Source organism: Balaenoptera physalus (assembly GCF_965194825.1).
Source record: "Balaenoptera physalus genome assembly, chromosome: 1".
Taxonomy (NCBI): Eukaryota; Metazoa; Chordata; class Mammalia; order Artiodactyla; family Balaenopteridae; genus Balaenoptera; species Balaenoptera physalus.
Window position 1 is genome coordinate 121,766,148 of NC_138882.1, and position 25,975 is coordinate 121,792,122.

A 25,975-nucleotide genomic window follows, 5' to 3' on the forward strand; every position below is an offset into this window, starting at 1 on the left:
GCATGAATTATAGTGCTGTTGGCTGTGAGTTCAATGTTAATGAATCAGCAATATATATTAAATAAGTCGTCTTTAAAGAGAAACACACATAAAACAAGGTTATGTATTAATTGGTTAATGAAATGTTGTGACCAGAGGCTTGGAGGAACCTAATCCTGTGTTTTCCCTAGGAGCAATGGTTCAGTATCTGCTAATTCAGCGTTTGCAGCAACTGTATAGAACTTCCATGAATAATGAGAATTGACTGTACTTTAACTTAAGAATTATGATAAGTTCTATGAAGGCAATAAAATAGGGTACTAGGTGAAAGAGAGGCCTTCAAGGAAGGCCTCTTGCAGGGATTAGATTGGAGTCTGGATCTGAATGATGAGAAGGAGGTAGTTGCATGGAAGGCTTATCCAGGCATTGGGAACAGCAAGAGCAAAGGTCCTGAAGCAGGAACAAATTCAGTATGTTTTGTGCTAAGTAAGGCTGATGAGCTGTAGATGGAGGTGAAGGACAGAGAGACAAGGTCAGAGAGGAAGGTGGAGCCAGGACCACTATAAGGACAAAGAAAAGCCATGGGAGAGTTTAAGCAGGAAAGAGCCAAGTCAGAAGGGTTTCTGTGTGCAGAATGCATTGAAGGAGGCTGAGTGGAAGCAGGGATACCGGTTAGGGGTTAAGGATCTAATCTAAATGAGGGATGTGGAGGCTAAGGTTGCAGATGTGGAGATTATGTGAATTGAATGGGTTTGAGATATATTTTAGATGTGGAATTGACAGGACTTGGTATGGTTTAGATGCAAGTGAGGAGGTGTTGACAGGGAGAAAGGAGTCAAAGATAACTCCCAAGTTTCTGGGTGGTGCATTCATTAATTCAATAAACATTTGTTGGGCAGCACACCTGGCTCCAATGCCATTTACTGTGAGCTAACATCCTCCTACCACCTCCCTGCCTTCACACTCCACACCTGCAACCCCTTTGCTCCCTTGGCCTGGCCACCATCATCTCTTTCCTAGATTGTTGCAATAGCTTCCTAACTAGTCTCTGCCCCTGCAATTCCCAAAAGAGTAGCCAGGGTGGCCCTTTAAAAACATGTCAGTTGTTTTTGGATGGAATGTCCTATAAATATAAATTAAGTCCATCTTGTTTAATGTATCATTTAAAGCTTGTGTTTCCTGATTTATTTTCATTTTCGATGATCTGTCCATTGGTGAAAGTGGGGTGTTAAAGGCCCCTACTATGATTGTTACTGTCGATTTCCCCTTTTATGGCTGTTAGTATTTGCCTTATGTATTGAGGTGCTCCTATGTTGGGTGCATAAATATTTATAATTGTTATATCTTCTTCTTGGATTGATCCCTTGATCATTATGTAGTGTCCTTCTTTGTCTCTAGGAATAGTCTTTGTTTTAAAGTCTATTTTGTCTGACATGAGAATTGCTACTCCAGCTTTCTTTTGATTTCCATTTGCATGGAGTACCTTTTTCCATCCCCTCAGTTTCAGTCTGTGTGTGTCCCTAGGTCTGAAGTGGGTCTCTTGTAGACAGCATATATATGGGTCTTGTTTATGTATCCATTCAACCAGTCTATGTCTTTTGGTTGGAGCGTTTAATCCATTTACATCTAAGGTAATTATCGATATGTATGTTTCTATTACCATTTTCTTAGTTGTTTTGGGTTTGTTATTGTAGGTCTTTTCCTTCTCTTGTGTTTCTTGCCTAGAGAAGTTCCTTTAGCATTTGTTGTAAAGCTGGTTTGGTGGTGCTGAATTCTCTTAGCTTTTGCTTGTCTGTAAAGGTTTTAATTTCTCCGTCAAATCTGAATGAGATCCTTGAAAGAAATTAAAGATGATACAAATAGATGGAGAGATATACCATGTTCTTGGATTGGAAGAATCAACATTGTGCAAATGACTATACTACCCAAAGCAATCTACAGATTCAATGTAATCCCTATCAAACTACCACTGGCATTTTTCACAGAACTAGAACAAAAAATTTCACAGTTTGTATGGAAACACAAAGGATCCCAAATAGCCAAAGCAAACTTGAGAAAGAAAAACGGAGCTGGAGGAATCAGGCTCCCTGACTTCGGACTATACTACAAAGCTACAGCAATCAAGACAGTATGGTACTGGCACAGAAACAGAAATATAGATCAATGGAACAGGATAGAAAGCCCAGAGATAAACCCAAGCATATATGGTCACCTTATCTTTGATAAAGGAGGCAGGAATATATACAGTGGAGAAAAGACAGCCTCTTCAATAAGTGGTGCTGGGAAAACTGGACAGCTACATGTAAAAGAATGAAATTAGAACACTCCCTAACACCATACACAAAAATAAACTCAAAATGGATTAAAGACCTAAATGTAAAGCCAGACACTATAAAACTCTTAGAGGAAAACACAGGCAGAACACTCTATGACATAAATCACAGCAAGATCCTTTTTGACCCACCTCCTAGAGAAATGGAAATAAAAACAAAAATAAACAAATGGGACCTAATGAAACTTAAAAGCTTTTGCACAGCAAAGGAAACCATAAATAAGACAAAAAGACAGCCCTCAGAATGGGAGAAAATATTTGCAAATGAAGCAACTGACAAAGGATTAATCTCCAAAATTTACAGGCAGCTCATGCAGCTCAACATCAAAAAAACAAACAACCCAATCCAAAAATGGGCAGAAGACCTAAGTAGACATTTCTCCAAGGAAGATATACAGATTGCCAACAAACAGGTGAAAGCATGCTCAACATCACTGATCATTAGAGAAATGCAAATCAAAACTGCAATGAGGTATCACCTCACACCGGTCAGAATGGCCATCATCAAAAACTCTAGAAACAATAAACACTGGAGAGGTTGTGGAGGAAAGGGAACCCTCTTAGGAAAGGGAACCCTCTTGCACTGTTGGTGGGAATGTAAATTGATACAGCCACTATGGAGAACAGTATGGAGGTTCCTTAAAAAACTAAAAATAGAACTACCATATGACCCAGCAATCCCACTACTGGGCGTATACCCTGAGAAAACCATAATTCAAAAAGATTCATGTACCACAATATTCATTGCAGCTCTATTTGCAGTAGCCAGGACATGGAAGCAACCTAAATGCCCATCGACAGATGAATGGATAAAGAAGATGTGGCACATATATACAATGGAATATTACTCAGCCATAAAAAGAAACGAAATTGAGTTATTTTTAGTGAGGTGGATGGACGTAGAGTCTGTCATACAGAGTGAAGTAAGTCAGAAAGAGAAAAACAAATACCATATGCTAACACATATATATGGAATCTAAAAAAAAAAGGTCACGAAGAACCTAGGGGCAAGACGGGAATAAAGACACAGGCCTACTAGAGAATGGACTTGAGGATACGGGGAGGGGGAAGGGTACGCTGGGACAAAATGAGAGAGTGGCATAGACATATATACACTACCAAACGTAAAATAGATAGCTAGTGGGAAGCAGCCGCATAGCACAGGGAGATCAGCTCGGTGCTTTGTGACCACCTAGAGGGGTGGGATAGGGAGGGTGGGAGGGAGGGAGACGCAAGAGGGAGGGGATATGGGGATATATGTATATGTATAACTGATTCACTCTGTTATAAAGCAGAAACTAACACACCATTGTAAAGCAATTATACTCCAATAAAGATGTTAAAAAAAAAAAACATAAGTCAGATCATGTTACCTCTCTGCTTAAATACCGCCAACATCTCCCCATCCTAAAAGCCAAAATCTTTACAATGACCAGCAAGGCTTTTAGAGATTCCTCCTCCCCACCTTCACTGTTTCCCCTCTGTTTCTAAACATGAAGTGCATCATCTAATGCAACTCTGAGAAAAAGTTTCAACAACAACAACAAAAATAAAAGTTGTTGGAATAAGATTATTTAGCCTCTAAAAGTAGGAACCATATTAGTTCGGTTGTTTAAGTTCTAGTTTATTTGCTTAAAAATCAGCCTCTTTCCTTGAAATAGCGGAACCCCACCGTAGCGTACAGATAAATATTGCCCATGATCAGAGTTTGAAAAATACTATTATAATAAAAGTAATGACTTGCAGACAAAACACTTTACAGTTATAAAAGGTCTCTCAATAATCATACAATGTTGGATTTTTAAGGGACTTCTTGGTCAAAGTCTATTTCTCAGTTTGAAATTCTCTCTTCCACTCTTACTTTTTATTTTTTCTTTAAAAATTTTATTTTATATTCCAAATGACATGATGTAACTTTAGTCCATGCACATTTTGATCAATCATTTCAATCTGTAATATTCTCACTTGCTTATTGCATATTAAATTCTTGTAGAACTGGGGACGTAAATTTTAAATTGTATTTCCACTTACCCATGCTCTCCATATTCACAGGTTCTGCTTCTTCACTAACTAGAATATAATAAAATGATGTCAAATTTACATTTTTGAGTCAAATATGTATCTTAGTTTACTACAATATTCTACCAAGGCTTAAAACACAAAACATAAGGCAAATACACAGTGAAGATTTAAGCTATTTTATGAATAATTAAATAGAAACTGAATAATTGTCTTTCTTACAGAATTATCTCCTAGTGATATATTTGCTATGACATTTATTATATGACATTTAATTGATATTGTAATGAAATGAATAAAAATAATAATAAATCCCCGTGTTTTGAATTCCCTTGTGTTTGACTTTATGACAGCAAAAACATTTATTTGAGACATAAAACCATGATCGTTTTGGCTGCTAATATATGTACGAATACTAAATCCATAAAAATCCCATTAATGAAAAAACAGTCCTACCAGGTAATGTTATTTTAGTTTTGCCACGTTTTGAGCTCTTTTGTTTTTGACGTTTTGGAGCCATGGCTCTAACTTAGGCTGCATAAAGAGAGAAAATCATTAGTAAATTCTGGTTTACAGTTTCAAATAGTAAGCATTATCATTTAGTAAACATAAGAATATGTTTTCTAAGTTTTTCCCTCAGCTAAATCAACATGTATTTTCACAGAATGGGTGTTCTGTGACCACAGGTTTATTGCAGCAACAGTCTTCCTAATGAGATCTTGCCATTCCAGCAGAGCCATTCAACTGAAGCACAAGGAGGTGACCTGCCAACACTTCAAGGTTTCCACCACAGGCCCTGCCACGGAACCACAAGAGAGGACACGGGATCCCCTGCCTCCTGCTCCTGTTTCCATTCCAGGGAGCTGTTTTGTGCTGCCCTGTGCCCAGCTCCCTGGCAGGTGCCCCAGCTAAAAACACAGGCTTAAAGTCCATGGGCAGACACAGACTCACAATGTGCACATATACATAATTTTTAAATAACATAATTTAAATAGTACTTTTGTCCTAGTATATGTACATGTAACCACTGTGTCCTTATTTGCACTGTCAGAGAATACCTCCAAAGGTTTGCTATGGAATTACTCATCAATTCTGACAGGACATAGTATGGCCAAGATCACTGCTGTGACACTAAATCCTTGTCATCTCCTCAATGATCACCTGTGTCCCATCTTGTTAAATGATTAAGAGTGTGATTTCAGGAGTCCGACCAGCAGGGTTTAAAAACAGACTCTACTCTTTTTCAATATACTTTTTTTTTTATTGGGGTATGGTTGTTTTACAATGTTGTGTTAGTTTCTGCTGTACATGAAGTGAATCAACTATATGTATTCTGCTGTACAATGAAGTGAATCAACTATATGTATACATATATCCCCTCCCTCTTGGACCTCCCTCCTACCCCCCACCCCCCAACCCACCCATCTAGATCACCACAGGGAACCAAGCTGACCTCCCTGTGCTATACAGCAGGTTCCCACTAGCTATGTATTTTACACATGGTAGTATATTTATGTCAATCCTAATCTCCCAATTCATCCCACTCCCCCTCCCTCCTCTGTGTCCACCCATTCATTTTCTATGCCTGCATCTCTGTTCCTGCTCTGCAAATTGGTTCATCTGTATCATTTTTCTAGATTCCACATATATGTGTTAATATATTTGTTTTCTCTTTCTGACTTACTTCACTATGTATAACAGGCTCTAGGTCCATCCACATCTCTACAAATGACCCAATTTCGTTGCTTTTTATGGCTGAGTAATATTCCATTGTATATATGTGCCACATCTTCTTTATCCATTCATCTGTCGATGGACATTTAGGTTGCTTCCATGTCCTGGCTATTGTAAATAGTACTGCAATGAACACTGGGGTACATGTGTCTTTTTGAATTATGGTTTTCTCAGGGTATATGCCCAGAAATGGGATTGCTTGGTCATATGGTAGTTCTATTTTTAGTTTTTTAAGGAACCTCCATACTGTTCTCCACAGTGGCTGTATCAATTTACATTCCTACCAACAGTGCAAGAGGGTTCCCTTTCTCCACACCCTCTCCAACATTTATTGTTTGTAGATTTTTTGATATTGGCCATTTTGACCCGTGTGAGGTGATATCTCATTGTAGTTTTGATTTGCATTTCTCTAATAATTAGTGATGCTGAGCATCTTTTCATGTGCCTCTTGGTCATCTGTATGTGTTCTTTGGAGAAGTGTTTATTTAGGTCTACTGCCCTTTCTTTTTTTTTTATAGAATTGCCATTACATGATGCTATCTTTTATTTTTAATTTAATTTAATTTTATTTATTTATTTTTGTCTATGTTGGGTCTTCGTTTCTGTGTGAGGGTTTTCTCTAGTTGTGGCAAGCGGGGGCCACTCTTCATCGCGGTGCGCGGGCCTTACACTATCGCGGCCTCTCTTGTTGCGGAGAACAGGCTCCAGACGCGCAGGCTCGGTAATTGTGGCTCACGGGCCCAGTTGCTCTGTGGCATGTGGGATCTTCCCAGACCAGGGCTCGAACCCGTGTTCCCTGCATTAGCAGGCAGATTCTCAACCACTGCGCCACCAGGGAAGCCCCTTCTGCCCATTTTTTGATTGGGTTGTTTTTCTGATATTGAGCTGCATGAGCTAAAAACAGACTCTACTTTTTACCAGCTTAGTGACCCTAGGCAAATTATTTACCTTCTAAGCCTCAGTGTATTCATCTGTCTAATGCGGATAATAATAAAACCTACCTCACAGGGTAGGGTGTTAGGAATTAATGAGAAAAAGTTGCATCATCATCAACTCAGTCATCTGAGACTGGTTTGCCTCATTTTAATAAGCCAACCCCAGGTGGAATATTATTTCATAGCCCACAGTCAAAATATCACACGTATTGCTTTATACCTAGTCCCTTGATTACTAAATCTTGACTAAAGTGTGGGTGTGTGTGTCTGTGTGTTTGTGTATATACACTTTTCCCTTCAGAGTTTTCACATGTATTTTTTCAAATGGCAATAATGATTTTAGTAATAATATTCTCCTGTTTATTGCATACTGCTATGTGCCTGGCACAGCTCTAACTACTTTACATGCATTTTTTATTTAATTTTAACCACTCTTTTAGATAGGTATTTTATTAATACCATGATATTCATGCTCATTTTATGATGTGAAAACAGAGGCCCCAAGAGGTCAGATAATTTGCCTGAGGGGATGTGTAAACTGCGGATGGTGGAGTCAGGGTGTGACCCCAAGCAGTCTGGCTCCAGTGTCCATGCTCTTAACCTTTGTATGAGACTATCCCTTGGATTTCAGTGATAAATATTTACTGTGTTTCATTACAAATGAAGCTATTTAAAAGTATTGTCTTTACCTAGAAAGGTATGATTTTATTAATCAGCATTTTACGATTCTGACAATTAAGGAATTTCTACTTTTTAAACATTATGCAATGGACGGCTCTGATCCAACATTTCAGTCTGTCAAGTGTCCTTCTTCTCACTTCCCAGACTTAGGACTTAGTGTAATTTCAAATCTTGAACCTAATCTGTTTTCTCAAAAGATTCTTTATCAGTGTACCCATCTCCATACTCTATTTCAGCTGTATTTGACTTAAAATACACAAAAACACTGTGAAGGTCACCCAAACCCACCCTACATGTGCACACACACACACACACACAAACACACACACACACACACACACGGTCACCCCACCACCACTATGTATTCCACAAATATTTATTGAGTGACTATAATGTGTCAGATGATTTCCTAGGTGTTAAGAATACAGCTGTGAAAAAATAGGCAAAACCTCTGCCCTGATAGAGCTTATGTCCTAGTGGGGAGAGAGCAAAGAAAGAAGCAAAATAACTGGTACTTCAGATGGTGATAACTATTAAGGAGAAAAATCAAGTAGGAAGGGGAGAGGGAGTGTAGGAGTGGGGAGGTCACAATCAGGGAAGACCTCACTTAAGTAACGTTGGAGCAAAGACCTAAGAGAAGGGAAGGAGCCAGAAATACAGATATCTAGGGAAAAAAAGGGTATTTCCAGGCAGAGGGAATGGTAAGTGTGAAGGTTCTGGGGCAAGAGTATGCTTGGCACTTTTAAGAAAACAAGAGATGGCTGGAGTGGAGTGATTGAGGGGAAGACTAGGAGGTGAAGTTGATCAGAGAGGTAAAGGGGGTATATATTACAGTAAGTCCCCTACATACGAACGCGTTCTGTCCCGAGAGTGCATCCTTAAGTCCAATTTTGTTCGCAAGTCCAACAGAGTTAGCCTAGGTACCCAACTAATACAATCGGCTATATAGTACCGTACTGTAATAGGTTTATAATACTTTTCACACAAATAGTACATTAAAAAAAACACAAAAAATTAAAAAAATGCTTAATCTTATAGTACAGTACCTTGAAAAGTACAGTAGTACAGTACAACAGCTGGCATACAGGGGCATGTTCGCATCTTTTAAAGTTTGCAACCCGAAGGTTCATATGTAGGGGACTCACTGCAGTCAGCTTTGCTGTAGTAACAAATGCCCTTTAACTCTCAGTAACATGCAACAGCAAACATTTATTTCTTCCCATGTTCTGCATTATGGCTGTGGGTGAGTTGCTGCTTCAAGTCTTGTTCTGGGACACGGGCTGAAGGAGCAATGCCTATCTGACACACACTACTTTCATGGCAGAAGAACAAGTGAGAACTAATAGAACCGCGTGATGCTTTCTGAATCTTCTCCTTGGCACTGGCACACTGTCCTTTTGTCTGCTCACTTCCATTGGCTCAAGCAACTCACACAGCCAATCCTGATAATGGGAGAAGAATGTATACTTGCATAGGAATGGGTCGGAATGTGTGATCCTCTTAAAAGGAAGGTAGGTAATAGGGGCAATTATATAATATACCACAAGTGAGGTAGGTCCTGGATAAGGACTTTGGGTTTTACTCTGAATGAGGTGGGGAGCTTTGGATGGTTTTGAGCTGGGGAGTTACTTTACTTGACCTGACTCACATTTTAAGGACCACTATGGCTGCTGTGTCTCGAAGACTGTAGCAAGGAAAGGGCTGAAGCAGAAAATCCAATTAAGAGACAAGTCAGTAATCCAAGAGAGAGATGATGGCAGTTTAGATCAGGGAGGTGAGAGTGGGATGGAAAAAGTGATTGGATTCAGGGTATATTTTGTAAGTAGAGCCAACAGGATTTACTGATGACATGGATGTAGGGTCTGAGAGAAAGAAAGAGATCAAGGATGACTTCAGTGAGTTCTGCTTAAGGAAATGAAAGTATGGGGTTGCTGTTTATTGAGATGGGGATCCCCTGGGAAGAACAGATTTGAAAGGGAAGATCAGGAGTTCAATTTGGGGCATGTTAAATTAGACCATAAACTGGACTATAAACTCTGGACGGATGGGGGTTGTGTTTTCTTTCCTATTATTGTAACCTCTGTACCTGACAAATGTATCAATACATACTGAGAAAAATCGTTAACTTAATGATTCCCTGGTCCTCCCTTCCCCCCTTCCACTCTTAGTTTGTGAATTTCCAGTCTGAACAAAAGGCTTTCGCCTAATGGCCTGTGGAATAACCTGTATGCATGCTTTATTAGTTTTCTATTGCTGCTGTAACAAATTATCGCAAACTTAGTGTCTTAAAACAACACAAATTTTATATCTTATAGTTCTGTAGTTCCAAAGTTTGGCATGGATCTCACTGGGCTAAAATCAACGTGTCAGGGCTTCTCTGATGGAGCAGTGGTTAAGAATCAGCCTGCCAATGCAGGGGACATGGGTTCAAGCCCTGGTCTGGGAAGATCCCACATGCTGCAGAGCAAGTAAGCTCGTGTGCCACAACTACTGAGCCTGCGCTCTAGAGCCTGCCAGCCACAACTACCGAAGCCCGCGCGCCTAGAGTCCGTGCTCCACAACAAGAGAAGCCACTGCAATGAGAAGCCCACGCACTGCAACGAAGAGTAGACCCCGCTCGCTGCAACTAGAGAAAACCCGCGTGCAGCAATGAAGACACAACACAGCCAAAAATAAAAATAAATAAATTAAAGAATAAATAAATAAAATAAAATAAAATCACCGTGTCAACAAGGCTGCATTCCATTCTTTTTAGAGGCTTTAAGGGAGAATCTTGCCTTATCTCCTTGCCTTTTCCTACTTCTGGAGGCCCCCATCATTTCTCGGCTTGTAGGTCCTCTTCCTACATCTTCAAAGCCAGCAGTGGTGGGTTAAGTCCTTCTCGCATAGTGTACTCAGATCTTCATTTCGTCCACCCTCCTCCACTTTTAAGAACACTTGTGATTACCTTGGACTCACCTTGATAATAAAGGATAACCTCTCTATTTTAAGGTTGGCTAATTAGCAATTTTAATGTCATTTGCAACCTTAACTCTTCTTTGCCATGTGTAGTAAAATATTCACAGGTTCAGGGATTACCAGGTGCTGCTTGAATATATAGGTATCAGTTTAACACAATCATCCCAAGAAATAGTCAAAATAATCACATGTGCCCAGTTCTTTTCAAATGTTGCTATTAAATGATGTGGGTAATTTGGTTACTTCCAATTTTGGGGGAAAGCAAAGTTAATTTTCCAGCAGTATATCAGGTGACAAAATTGGAACAAACATTAAATGTGTGCTGCCTTACCAGAACAGTTCATTTACTACTTTCGCAAATATTAATTAACTCCCGTGTCTAAAATATTGACTAGTGACCAAGGAAAAGGGAAGATCAGGTTGTTCTACAGGCTTTTAGAGGTCCTAATCCTTCTTAATTAAAAAGCACAATATCTAAGTTGCTAGGCAGATGGAAAAATTCATTAGCTGAGGTCAGCCTGGGAAAAACAGTCTAAACTAAAAGAAAATGGCTAGCTTGGGAGTACCTACCTTATATTGTATTTGTGTTTCAGGCAAAATTTTATAGTTTATTTTAGTAACTGCACATAATAGAAGCCCTGACAACACTGTGTCTAGAAAATAAATCACTTTTAATTACAAATATCAAAATCAAATGAATAATGTAGTCCTGTATTAATTTCAATAAACACACTTAACTATTCAAGGTTTATTTTTTTGTGCAGATTTTCCTTTTAAAAACAAATCCCAAATAAAAGATTTGAAATTACAGCAGGTCTTACTAAATTTTTTTCATAAAACTAATGGCATATTTCATGCCATTGTGCTATATTATATTTTCCAAAATTTTCCCATTAAATTGACTGCTAAAAGGTCATGAAAGATTTTCAGGGAATTCCCTGGTAGTCCAGTCTTTAGGACTCCATGCTTTCACTGCGGAGGGCCCGGGTTCTATCTCTGGTCGGGGAACTAAGATCCCGCAAGTTGTGTGGCACAGTCAAAAATAAATTTTTTTTTAATACAGATATCACTCTACTAAGATTACTCTGAAATGCTCATTTTTCCTTTTCCAAACTGAAGTAAATTCATTATGATTAACAGTAGCAGAAGAGATACTTCATCTATTCCTGAAATAAAAGTTATGCCTACCACAGGGGCTTGTACTACAGCTGGTTTTCAAAGCCACCATAGCTGATTGAATTTCAAAACAGAATTTATGAAAGATAATACTTACAAATATTTAAGCATTCCACTTAAATATTGTTGATATTAAAACCGTCTATTTTCTTTGCAAATTAACTCACCCATTCCAGAATACCTTTTTTGCTAGCAGTGTACCAAAGGACACATTTTTTACCTTCCACACTAATAGCAAAAGACGTTAGGGGGGTAACAAAAGAAATGAGTTCAGTGGGCCCTCCTCCACATCTGCGGGTTCCACAATCTTGGATTCAACCCACCTTGGATCAAAAATATTGAGAAAAAAATTCCAGAAAGTTCCAAAATGCAAAACTTGTATTTGCCATGCACTGACAATTATTTACATATAATTTACATTGTATTAGGTATTACAAGTAATCTAGAGATGATTTAAAGTATGCAGGAAGGTGTGCGTAGGTTATGCAAATACTACACCATTTTATATAAGTACCCTCAGATTTTGGTATCTACGAGGGGCCTGAAACCAATCCCATCCCCGGGGATAATGAGGGACACCTGCACTGGGTAAATGCTCCGTGTAACAGTTCAAAACCTGTAATGTCACTCCACTGACTATGAGGAACATTGCATTCAGAGCTGTCCATGACCTGGTTCCAAACTAACTTTCAAGACCTGCTTGTGACTGTGTTTTTTTATGAGGCTTCTATTATTCAGGAGGATAAGTACTGCAGATGCAGGGATAAGTGATACGAATTATAACTGACATAATGCAGTGATTTAAACAGTTATTAGCTTCCTCTCTTCACTTTTCTGCTGTATTGCACACGCCTGTTTCCATGTTCCCATTTGTTACCTGTATGCGTGTGTGGCTTACTCCTAGCCACGAGATCTTTAATTCTAAGACCTGTAGCACTGGTACCTTATCTTCATCTAGTGTCTTCCTAAGAAAGTATTACTTCCTTGAGTCTTCTTCAATTAGCTGACCTTGTCTAGGTGGCCGTCATCCTCTTTATCCTCTTTTATCTTCCCAAAGTATTTGTAAGCTCATCATGTTTGCCTCCCATCTTTTTTTTTTTTTTTTAAATAAAGATTTAAAATAAGATCCAAGACTAACGTCTTGGGATTCTTGTAAGAATGTCTCCAAGAACTGCTGCTTCTTGGTCAATCTCCACCAAGACCCTGATTAAGCTTCAAGGTTCTCCTGGGTTCTTCTGCCATCTTCTGAGAAGGACACGACACCCACCCTCCAGAGATAACTGTTCCTACAATATTTGTTAGTCTTCTCTTCTTGTTTCTCCCCTTATAACCTACTCCCATTCTTTTCTAAGATTAGATATTTACTTATTTAAGTAGATGCTAAATCATCACTTTTCTCTTTGAAATATCCCCTGAATTCCAAGGTCTCCTCTCCCATAGCATCCTCTGGCTTAGGCCTTCAACACCTTGTTCTATACCAGGAGTTCCTAACTATTTTGTGCCATGAACCCCTTTGGCAGCCTGGTGAAGCCCATGCATCAAATAAAAACATGCGATTACAAGGGAGACAGATGATATTGAAATACAGTTATGAAACTATTTTAAAAATTATGGAATAATAATTTATGTGCTCCTTTATTAGTAAATTAAATAAGATATAGCAGTTGTTCTAATTACGGCCTTAATTTTGAAGAAGTGATGAGCATAAATAATATATCTATAACATCCATGATATATGAAAAGAGTTATAATTTCTTTTGGTGACAAAGTCACAGGTTCCGCTAATACTACTGTGGTTTGTTACCAAATGCATACATTTCAATTAGCAGTTAGTAAAAATAAACATGTAAGTTTTTTCTAACCGCAGATTTCTCTCTCCCCACCCTTCGACAAGATCGTGAACATTTAGTTTACCTTCCTGCCTCTGTTCCAACCAGAACAGTCACCCACAGGGCATGCCTTCAGAGTTCTCTTTCTAAAATGCAGATCTTAACAAGTCGCTTTCCTGTATACTAGGGAATACAATGTGGGTCCCTATCATCCATAGAGGCATTCTCCTGCAATAGTACAGAAATGCAATTCATTTGAAATGCAAATTTCCAGGACTTCCACTGCAATTCTGCAGATCTGGGTGAGCCTGGAACACTGCATTTTAAAAATCACTATGAGGAAGTCTTGCACTAGTGGTCCACAGACCAGACTTTGCAAAACAGGATAGAGTCCAACCTTGTAAGCATCACCTTTAACACCCTTCACAGTCTGCCTCGCCACACCTACCCTTCCAGTTCTACTCCGGCCTCACAGAATTACTATCCATTCTCCAAACCGAGGGGGAGAATGCCCTTCCTTCCCCAACCCTCCTGCTCCACACGATGCACACATTTCTCTGTTTGCTTAAATCTTACTCATTCTTAAAGGCTCAACTCCAATATGACTTTCTCTCTGAAGCCTCTGCAACTTTCTCACTCAGGCTGATACAATCTTGTTTCCCCTGACAATTTCTAATCATGCTGTACTGTAGTTAATTATGCCAGGCTTCTGCAAAGGCAGAGGGCCCCAAACTCAGAGCTGCCTGAAAGATAGTTGTGAATTCATTTAGCACTCAGCATACACTGTGGAGAAGGAGAGAGAAATTACTGAGCAGCAATCAGGTCCTGCAGGTCAATAGAGGAATAAGACAAGTCCTTACTTTCAAAGGGCTAATGTTCCCCTGTTCATCTTCTTCACTCTTCATATACTCCAGCCCTTTCTTAAGTCCTGAAGTCATCTAATTACTTCAGCTCACATTAATCATTTCTTCTTTGATGTCCTATACCAGGATCATACTGTTTTCCTTTTCATCCAACCATCCATCCATCCATCCATCCATCCATCCACCCATCCATCCACCCAGTATTTATTGAGTTTCTACTATGTGCCAGGCAATGTGATAGGTACTGGGAATGTAAAACCTGTGAACAGGTACCTGCCCTCAAAGTTCTTAAGAGTGTCAACTGCTCTCTCGTTGATATTTTTGTCTCCTGGCTAGGCTGGAAGTTCTTTGAAGGCAGAGAAAGTTTTGTACATTTTTGTAGTCTTCACTGCATGTAGTACCTCGCTGGCACAGCGAGTGATGCAAACGCCTTTGAAAGAGTAAGTGAAATACTTGTTTTCCAAGCCTCCTTTCCCACTCAGAGCTCCCCTTACCTGATACTGCTAAACTGAAGGAAAAAGAAGCCTCTTTGCAATACCCTGGAGAAAAATTCCTTCGGGAGCTGGAGATGGGATTTTATTTCTCCTCTCACAGAAAAGCAAGTCCCAAGAACACAAACTGCAGTTCCCCCGGCTGACTGTTGCCGTGACGCATCCGTTGCTAAGAGAAAAGAGGCTAGTCCTCTGCTGAGATTGACAAAGCAGGCTCACCAATAAAATGCCCGCTTCCTAACAGTCTCTTTCAGAGCAGGCTTGTGATTGGTTGCTATCATGCTGACACGAACTGGAACGAAGTCCGCAGTTTCCCCCTAGCAAGGGAGTTGTATCGAGGGCTGCAGCCTGGCCTGACTCCAGGGCCGTCAGGCTTAGTCCATGCCTCGCACCAAGAGCAACCGTAATCAAAGGAGAACCCTTCTAGGGTGTGGTCTCCAGCAGCAGAGAGTGAAGGGTGAGATGAAGATTTAGGGCTGCTGCTCTGTTTACCCCAGCTACTACCTGGGGCCGTCCCAGGAGCCTGCCCTAGATTCCCGTCTGAGAGAAAATCCGGCTCGATTGGGTGTCGTGATATCCTAGAACTTTTAATGTGTTATATTTTTTTCTTGCTAAAATAACTTTTGTACAGAGTTTGAGACAAACTGGCATTATGAATCTCAGGTAAGAAGATTAAATCCCTCAGCAAAACAAAAATTAATTTTATCTATGATTATGGGTCCTATGGGATTCTTACAGTCAAGCTCATCTCCCTGAACAGTTACCCGCCCTCCCCTCCTTTAAAAAATAATTAAAACTGCCTAATTTGTAATCTGGCAGAATTTAATAAAGTAATTCAATTGACTGCTGTAATTGGTCTAAATTAATTTTTTACACCCAATTTAAACGAAAATATTTGGCAATAGGCTTATAGATTCATAACATATCTGAAATTTAATGACCCTAAATAAGATGATTTTAGACTGTGTGTAGGAAGATCATGTACATTCTTTCAAATATCTTAAGAATTTGTGCTTGCAAAATGCAAATAAATGTTACTAAAGAAATCATTAAAAAAATAAAACTGGGAGGAGGATTTATCATTGTGACATTGTGAAAACCTTTTGCCAGGCTCTTCCACTTTCGGACACTGACAGGTTAGTTTTCCCCTGGCCTCAGCCCTGAAGTCTTCTTTTCTTACTCTTTGCACTCTCCTGGAGTCATCATAGCTATTCCCCTTACCTTTAACCATCCTCCAATATCGGTGACTTCCATTTCTATACCCTCAGCCTAATACATCTCTTAAATTCCAGACTTGAAATTCCACTGAATTTCTTGGATATATCCAAACATGTCTATCTTAGTTCATGGTGTTTAGTAGTTGCTAAATAAAGATATTGAGTGAATAAATGAATAAAGATATTGAATGAATAATTACTATACCAGAGGTATCACAATTTAGCAGAAGCAAAAATCAACTTATTATCTTTCACGTGTCTTTCAGGTATCTTTGGGAAACTTTTTTTAACTTCTTTGTTTTCTACCTTAGGTAATAGTATCCACTGTCCACTATTTTGCAAAGCAAGAAATCTGAGTCATCCATGATTCCTACCACCCACAGTCAACATGTCACTAAATCCTGTCATTTTCCTTTTCTAAATTATCTCTCAAATAATCCATTTCTTCTTAGCGATCTTCACTGCCTCTGACTTATTTTAGGTGGTAATAATGGTCTCTTGACTTGTTCTGCCTCTTCCTCTCTAATTTATTTGCTACAGTGCCATGGAGTGTTCTGAAACAGAGATTCAATCCTGTTATCACCCTGTTTACATATTTCAATCTGGCATATGAAACCCTGTACAAATAGGGTTCTGAAGGATACCTTAAAGATATCTGGAAGATAATGAGTTATGTTTCTAACCTCACTTCCTGCCTCTCGCCTCAACTCAACCCACGTTTTAGCGCAGTGTTTCTCAACTGAACCCCTTAAGAGCCGAGAGGCATGAAACCATAGGGGCTGGGGGTTCGTAACAGGCTGATAGTAAGAGGGGTTACAGCTTGAAATAGACTTCTGCAACTGAGATATATTTGTTTCATACAAAGAATTCATGAGGTTTTTGTATTCTGCTCCACAATGTGTTCATGTTTGTTTTCATTTTTTAATATGTCTAAAATCCTTATTCAATTGTATCTCAATAAACTGGGAAGAAATGTCTAAAATTACTATTAACTAAAACTGACATAAAATTGAATAAACTCAAAGAAGCCTCAGGCAGCTGTGACATGCTCATCCTGTGACTTTCCACAGCTCCTGGCATTCTGCTGCACAGGCCCGAGGGGTTTGTGTGTCCCAGGATGAGAGGTGGCGGAGCTCTGGTTATGCAGAGCCCTTGACTGCTCCTTAAAGATGCCTTGCCCTTCATTATTTGGTGAGCTCCTATTTATTTTTCAAGACCCAACTCAAATATCATCCTCTCTGAAAGCCATCCAGACACCCAACAGAATTAGTCATATTTTTCTCTGTTTTTCCATTAGAGCAAGTATTACATTGTGTTGCAATGGCTTGTTGATATGGAGGTCCCCCCACTGGATTTTAGGGCAGGGATGGTGTCTCATTCCTTTCTATCTCCATTGCTTAGCACAGTATCTGACATGGGTATTTAATATATGTTGAATCATTTAATATATTGACTGTTCTTGATAGCAAATCTAGAAGGAGCTCTCTAACAAAAATTTCTTTGTATTCTTCCAAAGAATTTCCTTTTCTTAAAAAGATTCATAATCCATTGCAGTCAGAGTTAAGGAAGTAATATTATGACCTTGTGACTTGGATGACAAACCAAATCGTCTTTACAGACACAACAAAGGGATGACCATTTGGAGGAATGAGTCATAAATCCCGATACCAAGAAAGTTAGAAATCAAATGGAAAATGTTTAGTAATTTCTTCATTTTACAAATTCAAATTATAAATGAATGACCCAACATCCGTTCTTTCACGGGAGTGGTCAGAAACAAAACATCCCCATGGTGGGTAGTGAACACTTCTATGCTCTTCCAGGGGATGCTGAGTTAAATTTGCCTGAAATTTGAAGATATTTAAAAATTAGTTTTAGTTTTATTAGTTGAGTGAAAATGTAATGAGTCAAGAAGCTGTTACTGAAGATACTTCTCTGATGATTTAAGGACATCTTGATAAGTTTTAGATTGGGTTTACAGAAGGGTAATCTGACAAATTAAATATGAGATGGCTTTTTACTACTTATTACTTTAGTGCTTGACTCCCTCACCCCTTTTAAGAATTTTTTTTTATAAGAGTTAGTTCAGAAACTAGGGCTTGAGGACCCTGAATAGGAATCTTCATGCCTTTTGTTTGTCTGCATCAGTATGCCTGGGAGCAAGAGAGGGTGGGAGAGAAGGAAGTGTCTCTGTTTGAGCCCCAAGTTGCTGGGAATATGACATGTTTGCACAGTGCTTGGGGAAACTATCATAACCTACTACATGAGGAACTGAGGAGCATCCCAGAAGAGTACTCAGCTTCAGAAATGAGAAAATAGACAAAAAAGTCTGACCTGGGAACAAAGCTTTAGCTATTGGAGGAGAGGACCAATTGCGGCAATTCTAGGAAAAAAATGAACTAAAACTTCAATAAGAAATGGGGGGGACTTCCCTGGTGGCGCAGTGGTTAAGAATTCGCCTGCCAAAGCAGGGGACAAGGGTTCGAGCCCTGGTCCAGGAAGATCCCACATGCTGCAGAGCAACTAAGCCCGTGCGCCACAACTACTGAGCCTGTGCTCTAGAGCCCGTGAGCCACAACTACTGAGCCCGCACGCCACACCTACTGAAGCCCGTGTGCTTAGAGCCCATGCTCTGCAACAAGAGAAGCCACCACAATGAGAAGCCTGCACACCACAACGAAGAGTAGCCTCCGAGGGCTCGCCTCAACTGCAGAAAGCCCGCACAGAGCAACGAAGAGCCAATGCAGCCAAAAATAAATAAATAAATAAATAAATAAATAAGTGAAACATATTTAAAAAAAAAAAAGAGACAGTGAAATATCAGTTCTACATGTATAATGATTAAGGACAGTATTATTTAAAGTGTCCTAATGGTAATAAAGTTAGAAAATTATGTTGGAGCCTAAATTTGTCACTTTCTGGATAAGTAACATAAGACAAGCTGTTAAACTCTCTATACCTCAGTTTTACATCTGCAAAATATGGGATAATAATGCTTCCCTCAGAGCCAAGTCAGATAAAGGGTGAGAGCAACCACACTGCTGCCGTAAATGGCATTCTTCAAAAGAGATGAAACTTCCCCGTAGTGAATTGGAAATACGTTGTCAGTTAGTTCAGGTTTCCACAGGGGACTTTGTACATACCAGGACAGAGATAAAATTGATGCTTCCCTCCACCAAGTAGACAGTTTCAGATTTGAAATAAAATCTATGTTGAATATTTTTGCCATATGAGGGTACAAATCATAAGGTTTAAACAAAAGGCAATGTTGCCATCCCTGAGTTCAGCCAGTTTTAATATTTAAATTTTGAACAGTTCAATGTGTTCCCAATAACAATTTATTTAGAAATAACTAGTTTAGAAAATTGTGTTTAATACATTATTTCACATGTACAGAAAGAGTATACACGTTTGTTAGCGGAAATCAGTTTTTCCCTATTTCCACTAGATATATGGTAAAATAAAATTTTAAAGAATATTAGTATGAAGGGATGCCAGATTATTAGCCTATCCAGATTACCCACAGATCTTAATCTGTTCCTTCCCCACAGTACTGCCATTAAAAAGGCCAGCACAGTGCCTCAAACATGGTACATGCTCAATGAACAGTTGTTGAATTAAAATTATCTGAAATTCTGTTCAAAGTGAATGATAGACATTGCCTCCGCCATTTGGTGACAATTAAAGGTAGATTTGAATACTCAACTGTCTGCTAGACATTTCCACTCAGATGTCTAATACAGAGTTATCCAAAGTGTGCCCCTCAGATCAGAACCAGCCAGGAAATATTTGTTTCTAGTTTACCCCTCCACGAAGTATTTGCTACCTGTCTACAAGAAAAGAAGTACAGAAATTGAAAGTGCTTAAAGACTTTCTAGCATTTTTAATAGAGTAACTGTTTTATGTTACATATGAACAAAACTGGTTTGTATTCTAAATGTCTTTATTGCATTTTCTAGCAATTTATTTGTACTGTATTTCACATAAGCATCAGTCTGTGAGAGAAATGGAAACAAAACCCAATCAAGTCGCCTCCAACGGATAGTCTGCAAAGCACTTAACAGACATCTCAAACACATGTTCAAAACTGAACTCCTGATTCTCTCCACTCACCTGCTCATCCTGCTGTCTTCTTCACCTCAATTGATGGCCACTCCATTTTTACGGTTACTCAGGCAAAAACCCAAGAATCATCCTTTGACTCCTTTGCTTCCATCTTTCACCCTTTTGGGATATATTTTCAACACTGCAATCAGAGGGATACACTTGTAAAACGTAAGTCAAATCATGCCAATCGTCTGTTCAAAACCCTCCAAAGGCTCCCATTTCACTCTGTGTAAAAGCCAAAGTCCAAAGTCCTCACAATGGCCTACAAGATCCAGCTTAACCTGGCCCCTGTTACTAGGCTCATTTCCTACCACTCTTGCCTGTGGCTCACACCTCTGCAGGCACACTGGCCTCCTTGGGTTACTCGAATACACTAGGCAGGCTCCTGATCCGCACTGGCTGTTCCCTCTGCCTGGAACACTTAAACCAGATCTCCTTCATGTTTTTGCTAAAACGTTAACTTCTCAGTGAGGCCTACCGCCACCATATTTAAAATGGCAACTTCTCCTCATTCCCTTTTCTCTGCTTGATTTTTTTCTGATAGTATTTATCACCGTCTGAAACACTCTATAATTTACTCATTACAGTCATTGACTGTTTTTGCCCACTAAACTCTAAACTCTACAAGGTCAGAAGTTTCTTTTTCATTGCTGCATCCCCAGTGCCTAAATCTATGTTTGCCATATAGAAGGTGCACCATGTACTGTTCATTAAATAATTCGGAACAAGCACTTCGGGGAGTAATTGAGCAGTAGCTATTAAAACTGAAAATGTATATATCCTATAATCCAGCATTTCTACTCCTGGATATTTACCCTAGAGGAACTCTTACACACATGCATGAGGAAATGGTTCACAGATGTTCACTGCAGAATTTTTTTGTAATGGCAAAAGATGGAAACAACCTAAATGTCCATTAGTAGGGAAATGGATAGAATGCTATGGTGTAGTCAATAAATTGCCATAAAACTGCTAAAATAAATAAACTTGAATGGATATAGCTCAGAAAATGGTGAGGTAAATGTTGAAGACTACGTGCAGAGCAGTGCCATCTTTGTGAACAAAAACATGCATGAACTATTTCTGTTTATTATGGGTACATGTATGTAAGAAAAATATTACAAATGAACTATTGAGATGATTCACACCAATTCATGACAGAAGGTTCCATTAGGGGAGGGATTGTTAATTTTACAATGTTTTATTTCTTATAAGATAAAAAGACTGGAAACAAAATAAAATGTAAAATTTGTTGCATTTGAGGTTGTGGATATTGAGTGAGATTAATATTTATTTTTTTTTTGTACTTTTCTGTATTTGAAATTTTCTCAGTTAAAAAAAATTGTCTTCTAGACTTTAAGATCTTTAAGAGCTGGAAGTGTGTTTTATTCATATTCCTATCCATAGTACCTAATACTCTTACTAGAATTTAGGAGGTCCTCAAGAAATACTTGAATATATACGTATTGAATAAATAAACATTTTAATTTAAAAAAAAGAGGAGGAATTAAGGGGTAAAGAAGATGAATGGCACAGATGTAAAAAGAAAGGTAAGAAATATTTTGGATTGACATAGCATGACTTAATACTCATGCTACCTAAGACTCTCAGCTGCCCTATGTTACTGTGAAACAGACAGGATTTTTGAGATGGCAAGAAGATAAAGATGTGAAAAAAGCTCTCTTCCATCCATCAGTTACCAAGAATGCTGTAGGGATTCATTGGTTATTGTAGTAGTGTTTCCAAATTCCCAAAAGAAATCAATCTTTGAGATTCAGGAACAAAAAGAAAAAAAATGGAATTCCTGAAATAATAACTTATTTTGCATTTTTCATAACTTTTTTTTTACATGTTTTTAAAATATAATGAGTAAACATAATAAGCAATTTATTATTTATTATGGGGTTATACTAAAAGTTCCAGAAGTTTCTTTCTGTTTTAAAAAATATAATAATAAAAGTGTCATTTATTATTTTTATGAACCAATATATTGGACAAGATGGTATATTTCAGTTACGTGCTACCTGTTACAGATATTTCATAATAAAAATCATTAAAAAAGGGAAGCATTAATGCAAAATAAATTCTAAATAAAAATCATTTTTAAAGATAAAAAGCAAAAATATTTAATATTTAAAAAGTTATTCTTCAAATGACAATTTAAAACACATACAACATTAATAGACTTATCCAATAGATTTGATCTTTGTTTTGTGACAAATGAGAGAAAATTCCTCTTATTCTGTATTTGATGTTGGTTCAGCTGTTAAAAGTGCTTCTAAAAGTATTATCAGATTGGGCATTAGGGCATATGTTGCTTTTTATAAGCTCATTTACTGTTTTCACAATGAAAATATTTGGTCTGTTTTACAAAGAACTGTATACTTCAGTGATCTGGAAAATGCAGCAAACAGGATTAGATAATGTTCAAACAATGTAACACTTGGACCTCCTAGCAAGATCAATAGTGTTACATAGAAATATGTTGAAATCACCAATTTATGAAGCTATTTCGCTTGCAAAATGTCATTTCTTGAAATACCATCCACAGGATTAGCACAACGTATTCTATGTATATAATTATTAATTATATACATATATACTAAAATTAATTATATAAATATATATTAAACATATTACTATTTATGTTATTTGTAAAAGTGCTCAATAACACAATTTATAACATGACAAAAATTACAAGCAAGATGGACTGCTTAGATATTAACTGTTTCTAATATGTTCCTGTCATGCTTCCAGAAAAGTTGACATTAATTTTTGACTCTGCATGTCAAGGTTTCCTGTCTTCCTTTTGACTTGATGTCAGTATATTGCTTTGAGCCAATAATATCACTATGATGATTGTCAAGGTTTAATTTTCCCCTTTATATTGTTTTGGCACCTTTGTCAAAAATCAATTGGCTGTATATATGTAGGAATCTATTTCTGGACCCACTAGTCTGTTCCATTCCATTTTATTTTTATATGTCTCTTTTCATAAACACCAAGCTGTCATGCTTAAAGACCTTTATAATAAGTCTTGAAATCAGGTAGGGTAAGTCCTCCAATTTTGTCCTTATTTTTAATATTTATTTATTTATTTAATGTATTTATTTGGTTGTGCCAAGTCTTAGTTGCAGCAGGTGGGTTCCTTAGTGGCGGCTCGCTGGCCCCTTAGTTGTGGCTTACTGGCTCCTTAGTTGGCAGCATGTATGTGGGATCTAGTTCCCTGACCAGGGATCGAACCCAGGCCCCCTGCATTGGGAGCATGGAGTCTCAAAACACTGCGTCACCAAGAAAGTCTCCTGCCTTTATTTTTAAAAATTGCTTTGGTTATTCTAGGTTCTTTGCATTTCCATAGAAATTTAGAATTAGCTTGTCAATATGCATAAAGCAGCTTGCTGGAATTTTGATTGAGATTGGGTTGAATCTATAAATGAACTTGGTGAGAACTGACATCTTAATAATACTGAGTCTTGCAATCCATGAACATAGTTGATTTTTTCATTAATTTAGATTTTCCAAAAATATGCCAGGCACAGCAATGGGTGATTTACATGCATCCAATTAATTAAAATTCATCATTCCTTTTTTTAGGCAAATTATACCCGGAAGGAAACGGGGAAGGTGGAGAGGTTAAGTAATTCCCTGAGGTCAGGCAGTAGGTGTCATAGAAGGGAATGTGGGCCCCCAGCTGTCTATTCACCAGTCTACTTAACTCAGCTCTAACTAGGGCCATCACTTATGCCTGCAAACGTTTCTAAAGTTCAGATTGTTCCTGAACAATCAAGCATTTCAAACTCCCACCATCACTGTTATGGTAAGGAGATAGTATTAAATCATGTGGAGGCATATGGGCATAAGAGATTAAATTACATTTTCCAAATTGCACCTGAGGTTTGAATGTGCCAATTATACACTTTTGACTACCTTGTTCACAGCACTTGGAATTCAGGTTTATGAACAGCATAAAACTCTTGTACCCCATTGCAAGAAAAGATATTCCCATTTATAAAGTATCCACACCAATTATCCTGGCTTAGGATTTGGAAAAGGTTTTGTAAAATATCTAAAAGCTCTTGATATAATCTGAGTAATTACCTGTTATGGAAATTCAGTGACCTTTACAAACTTGCCCATGGCCAAAAAAAGAAAGAAAGAAATCAATGAAAACAAATCCAAATTGGTTGTCATTAAAAGTAATCAAAGTTCCTGATCTATTCCTGATGAGTTTAATTAAAAAAAAAAAAATTTATGAAAAAAAGGTTATGGTTGGAGATCTACTCTTAAATATTCAGTGACACTTATTAAAGTGTCCATTCAGATAGTTACAAGGACCGCTGCAATGGGATTTTACAGTGCAGGAGAGAGATGGGGCTCAACCCCTAATATAGCATGGGCAAGTGGGAATTTGTAGGTTAGGGGTCAAAGGATGGAAAATTACTCAAAGAAAACAATAGGACTAAGGGGAGTTTTGGCTACACTGACCTTGCAGGATTCTTGCTGAAAAAGGGCCAGGATGATCAGACATCACCTGGGGAGTGGTGAAGGGCGAGGAACCTGATCACGTATTGGAGGGGTGGGAGGGGTGTGGGGTGGTTCAAGTTAGACTGACTTAGCAGGGTTCTTGCTAAAAGCGGATTTTACAAGAAAGTGCACACGTGAGCCTAAGAGAAGGATTCAGGAGCCTGACCGCAGTCTGGCCAAGCAAAGAACCTTTACTTCGAGTGTTTCCAGTCACATTTGTTTTAAGAGCTTTCCCAGGGCTCTTTCAGACCCGGGATTCAGTCTAGAAGAGTCTAGTCAACAGTCCACTAATTTCATAGCAATTCTCCCAAACTGGAAGGCCTAGAGAGGGTACAAGGCTCATGCTTGAAAAATCTTACCCTTCCTGATTTCTTTGTATACAAAACGTAGAAGGCTGAAGGAGAGGACTGCGCGCTCACCCGCTTCCAAGCACTTTACCTCCAGCCTGTCTCTTTTAACCCCGCGAGCAGAGAGTGGAAGCCGGGAACTCACGCACTCGCACCTCCCGGGTCCGCAGCTCCTGGGCAGCCCGAGAAACCCGAGGAGGGTGGAGCGGGTCGCCTTACGGGTACAGCGAGGGGAGCGAAGGGAGAGAGGCGCCCAGAGAACGGCGACAGCGCCGGGCTCCTTCAGGCGGCCTCCTTCGCCGCAAGTCCTGAAAGACGGCTCCAGAAAGGGCGTGGAAGGGAGCGGAGCGCTGCGGCGGAGGGTCACGGGTTCATTCGGCCGGAGGAGGGAGGATGCCGAGGGCGGCGGCTCCCGACCGCCGGGCTCACGTCGGGCCCCGGGCTGAGCTGAGCCTCAGAGGCTTCTAGGGCTGCTCACCGGCCGCGGACAGAAGGCCGCCCCCACGCTCACTAGCCGGCGCCCCGCTTCCCCCTCCGCGCGCCGCGGCCGCAGGTGAGCCGAGCCCCGAAGGGCCCGGAGGCATCAGGTGTCGCGGGAACGGCGCCCGCGGCGCGAAGGGAGAGCCCGCGACGTCTCAAGCCGTCGGTGAGACACGGCGGGAGGGTCGGGCCCCGGACGGCGGCGCCATGGAGGGGACACAGGTGGGAGCGGGGTGCGAGCTGCGGCGGTTCGGCCCCGCGCCCCCTCGGCCGCCCGCCCAAGGTCAGTGGCGGCGCCCCCCG

General features: G+C 39.4%; 2 protein-coding genes across 4 annotated transcripts in view; one reads left to right on the forward strand and one right to left on the reverse strand.

Annotated features, from left to right (window-relative positions):
• Positions 1-25,725, reverse strand: part of DNAI3 (dynein axonemal intermediate chain 3) — a 101,042-nt gene extending 75,317 nt beyond the window's left edge. Inside the window, exons 1-5 of one of the 3 annotated variants that reach the window (XM_082410089.1) lie at positions 25,205-25,725; positions 20,328-20,460; positions 15,001-15,166; positions 4,787-4,864; positions 4,343-4,381 (exon numbers count right to left, since the gene is read on the reverse strand). In XM_082410089.1, the coding sequence (XP_082266215.1) occupies positions 4,343-4,381; positions 4,787-4,850 (103 nt within the window). In that variant the 5' untranslated portion in view covers positions 4,851-4,864; positions 15,001-15,166; positions 20,328-20,460; positions 25,205-25,725. The remainder of the gene's footprint in view (positions 1-4,342; positions 4,382-4,786; positions 4,865-15,000; positions 15,167-20,327; positions 20,461-25,204) is intronic. The other 2 variants (XM_082410091.1, XM_082410090.1) reach the window with 2 other exon arrangements.
• A 28-nt stretch (positions 25,726-25,753) lies between these two features.
• The window catches only part of MCOLN3 (mucolipin TRP cation channel 3), a 35,494-nt gene continuing 35,272 nt past the window's right edge, over positions 25,754-25,975 (forward strand). Inside the window, exon 1 of the mRNA XM_082410300.1 lies at positions 25,754-25,838. The gene's annotated coding sequence lies outside the window, so the exon portion shown is untranslated. The remainder of the gene's footprint in view (positions 25,839-25,975) is intronic.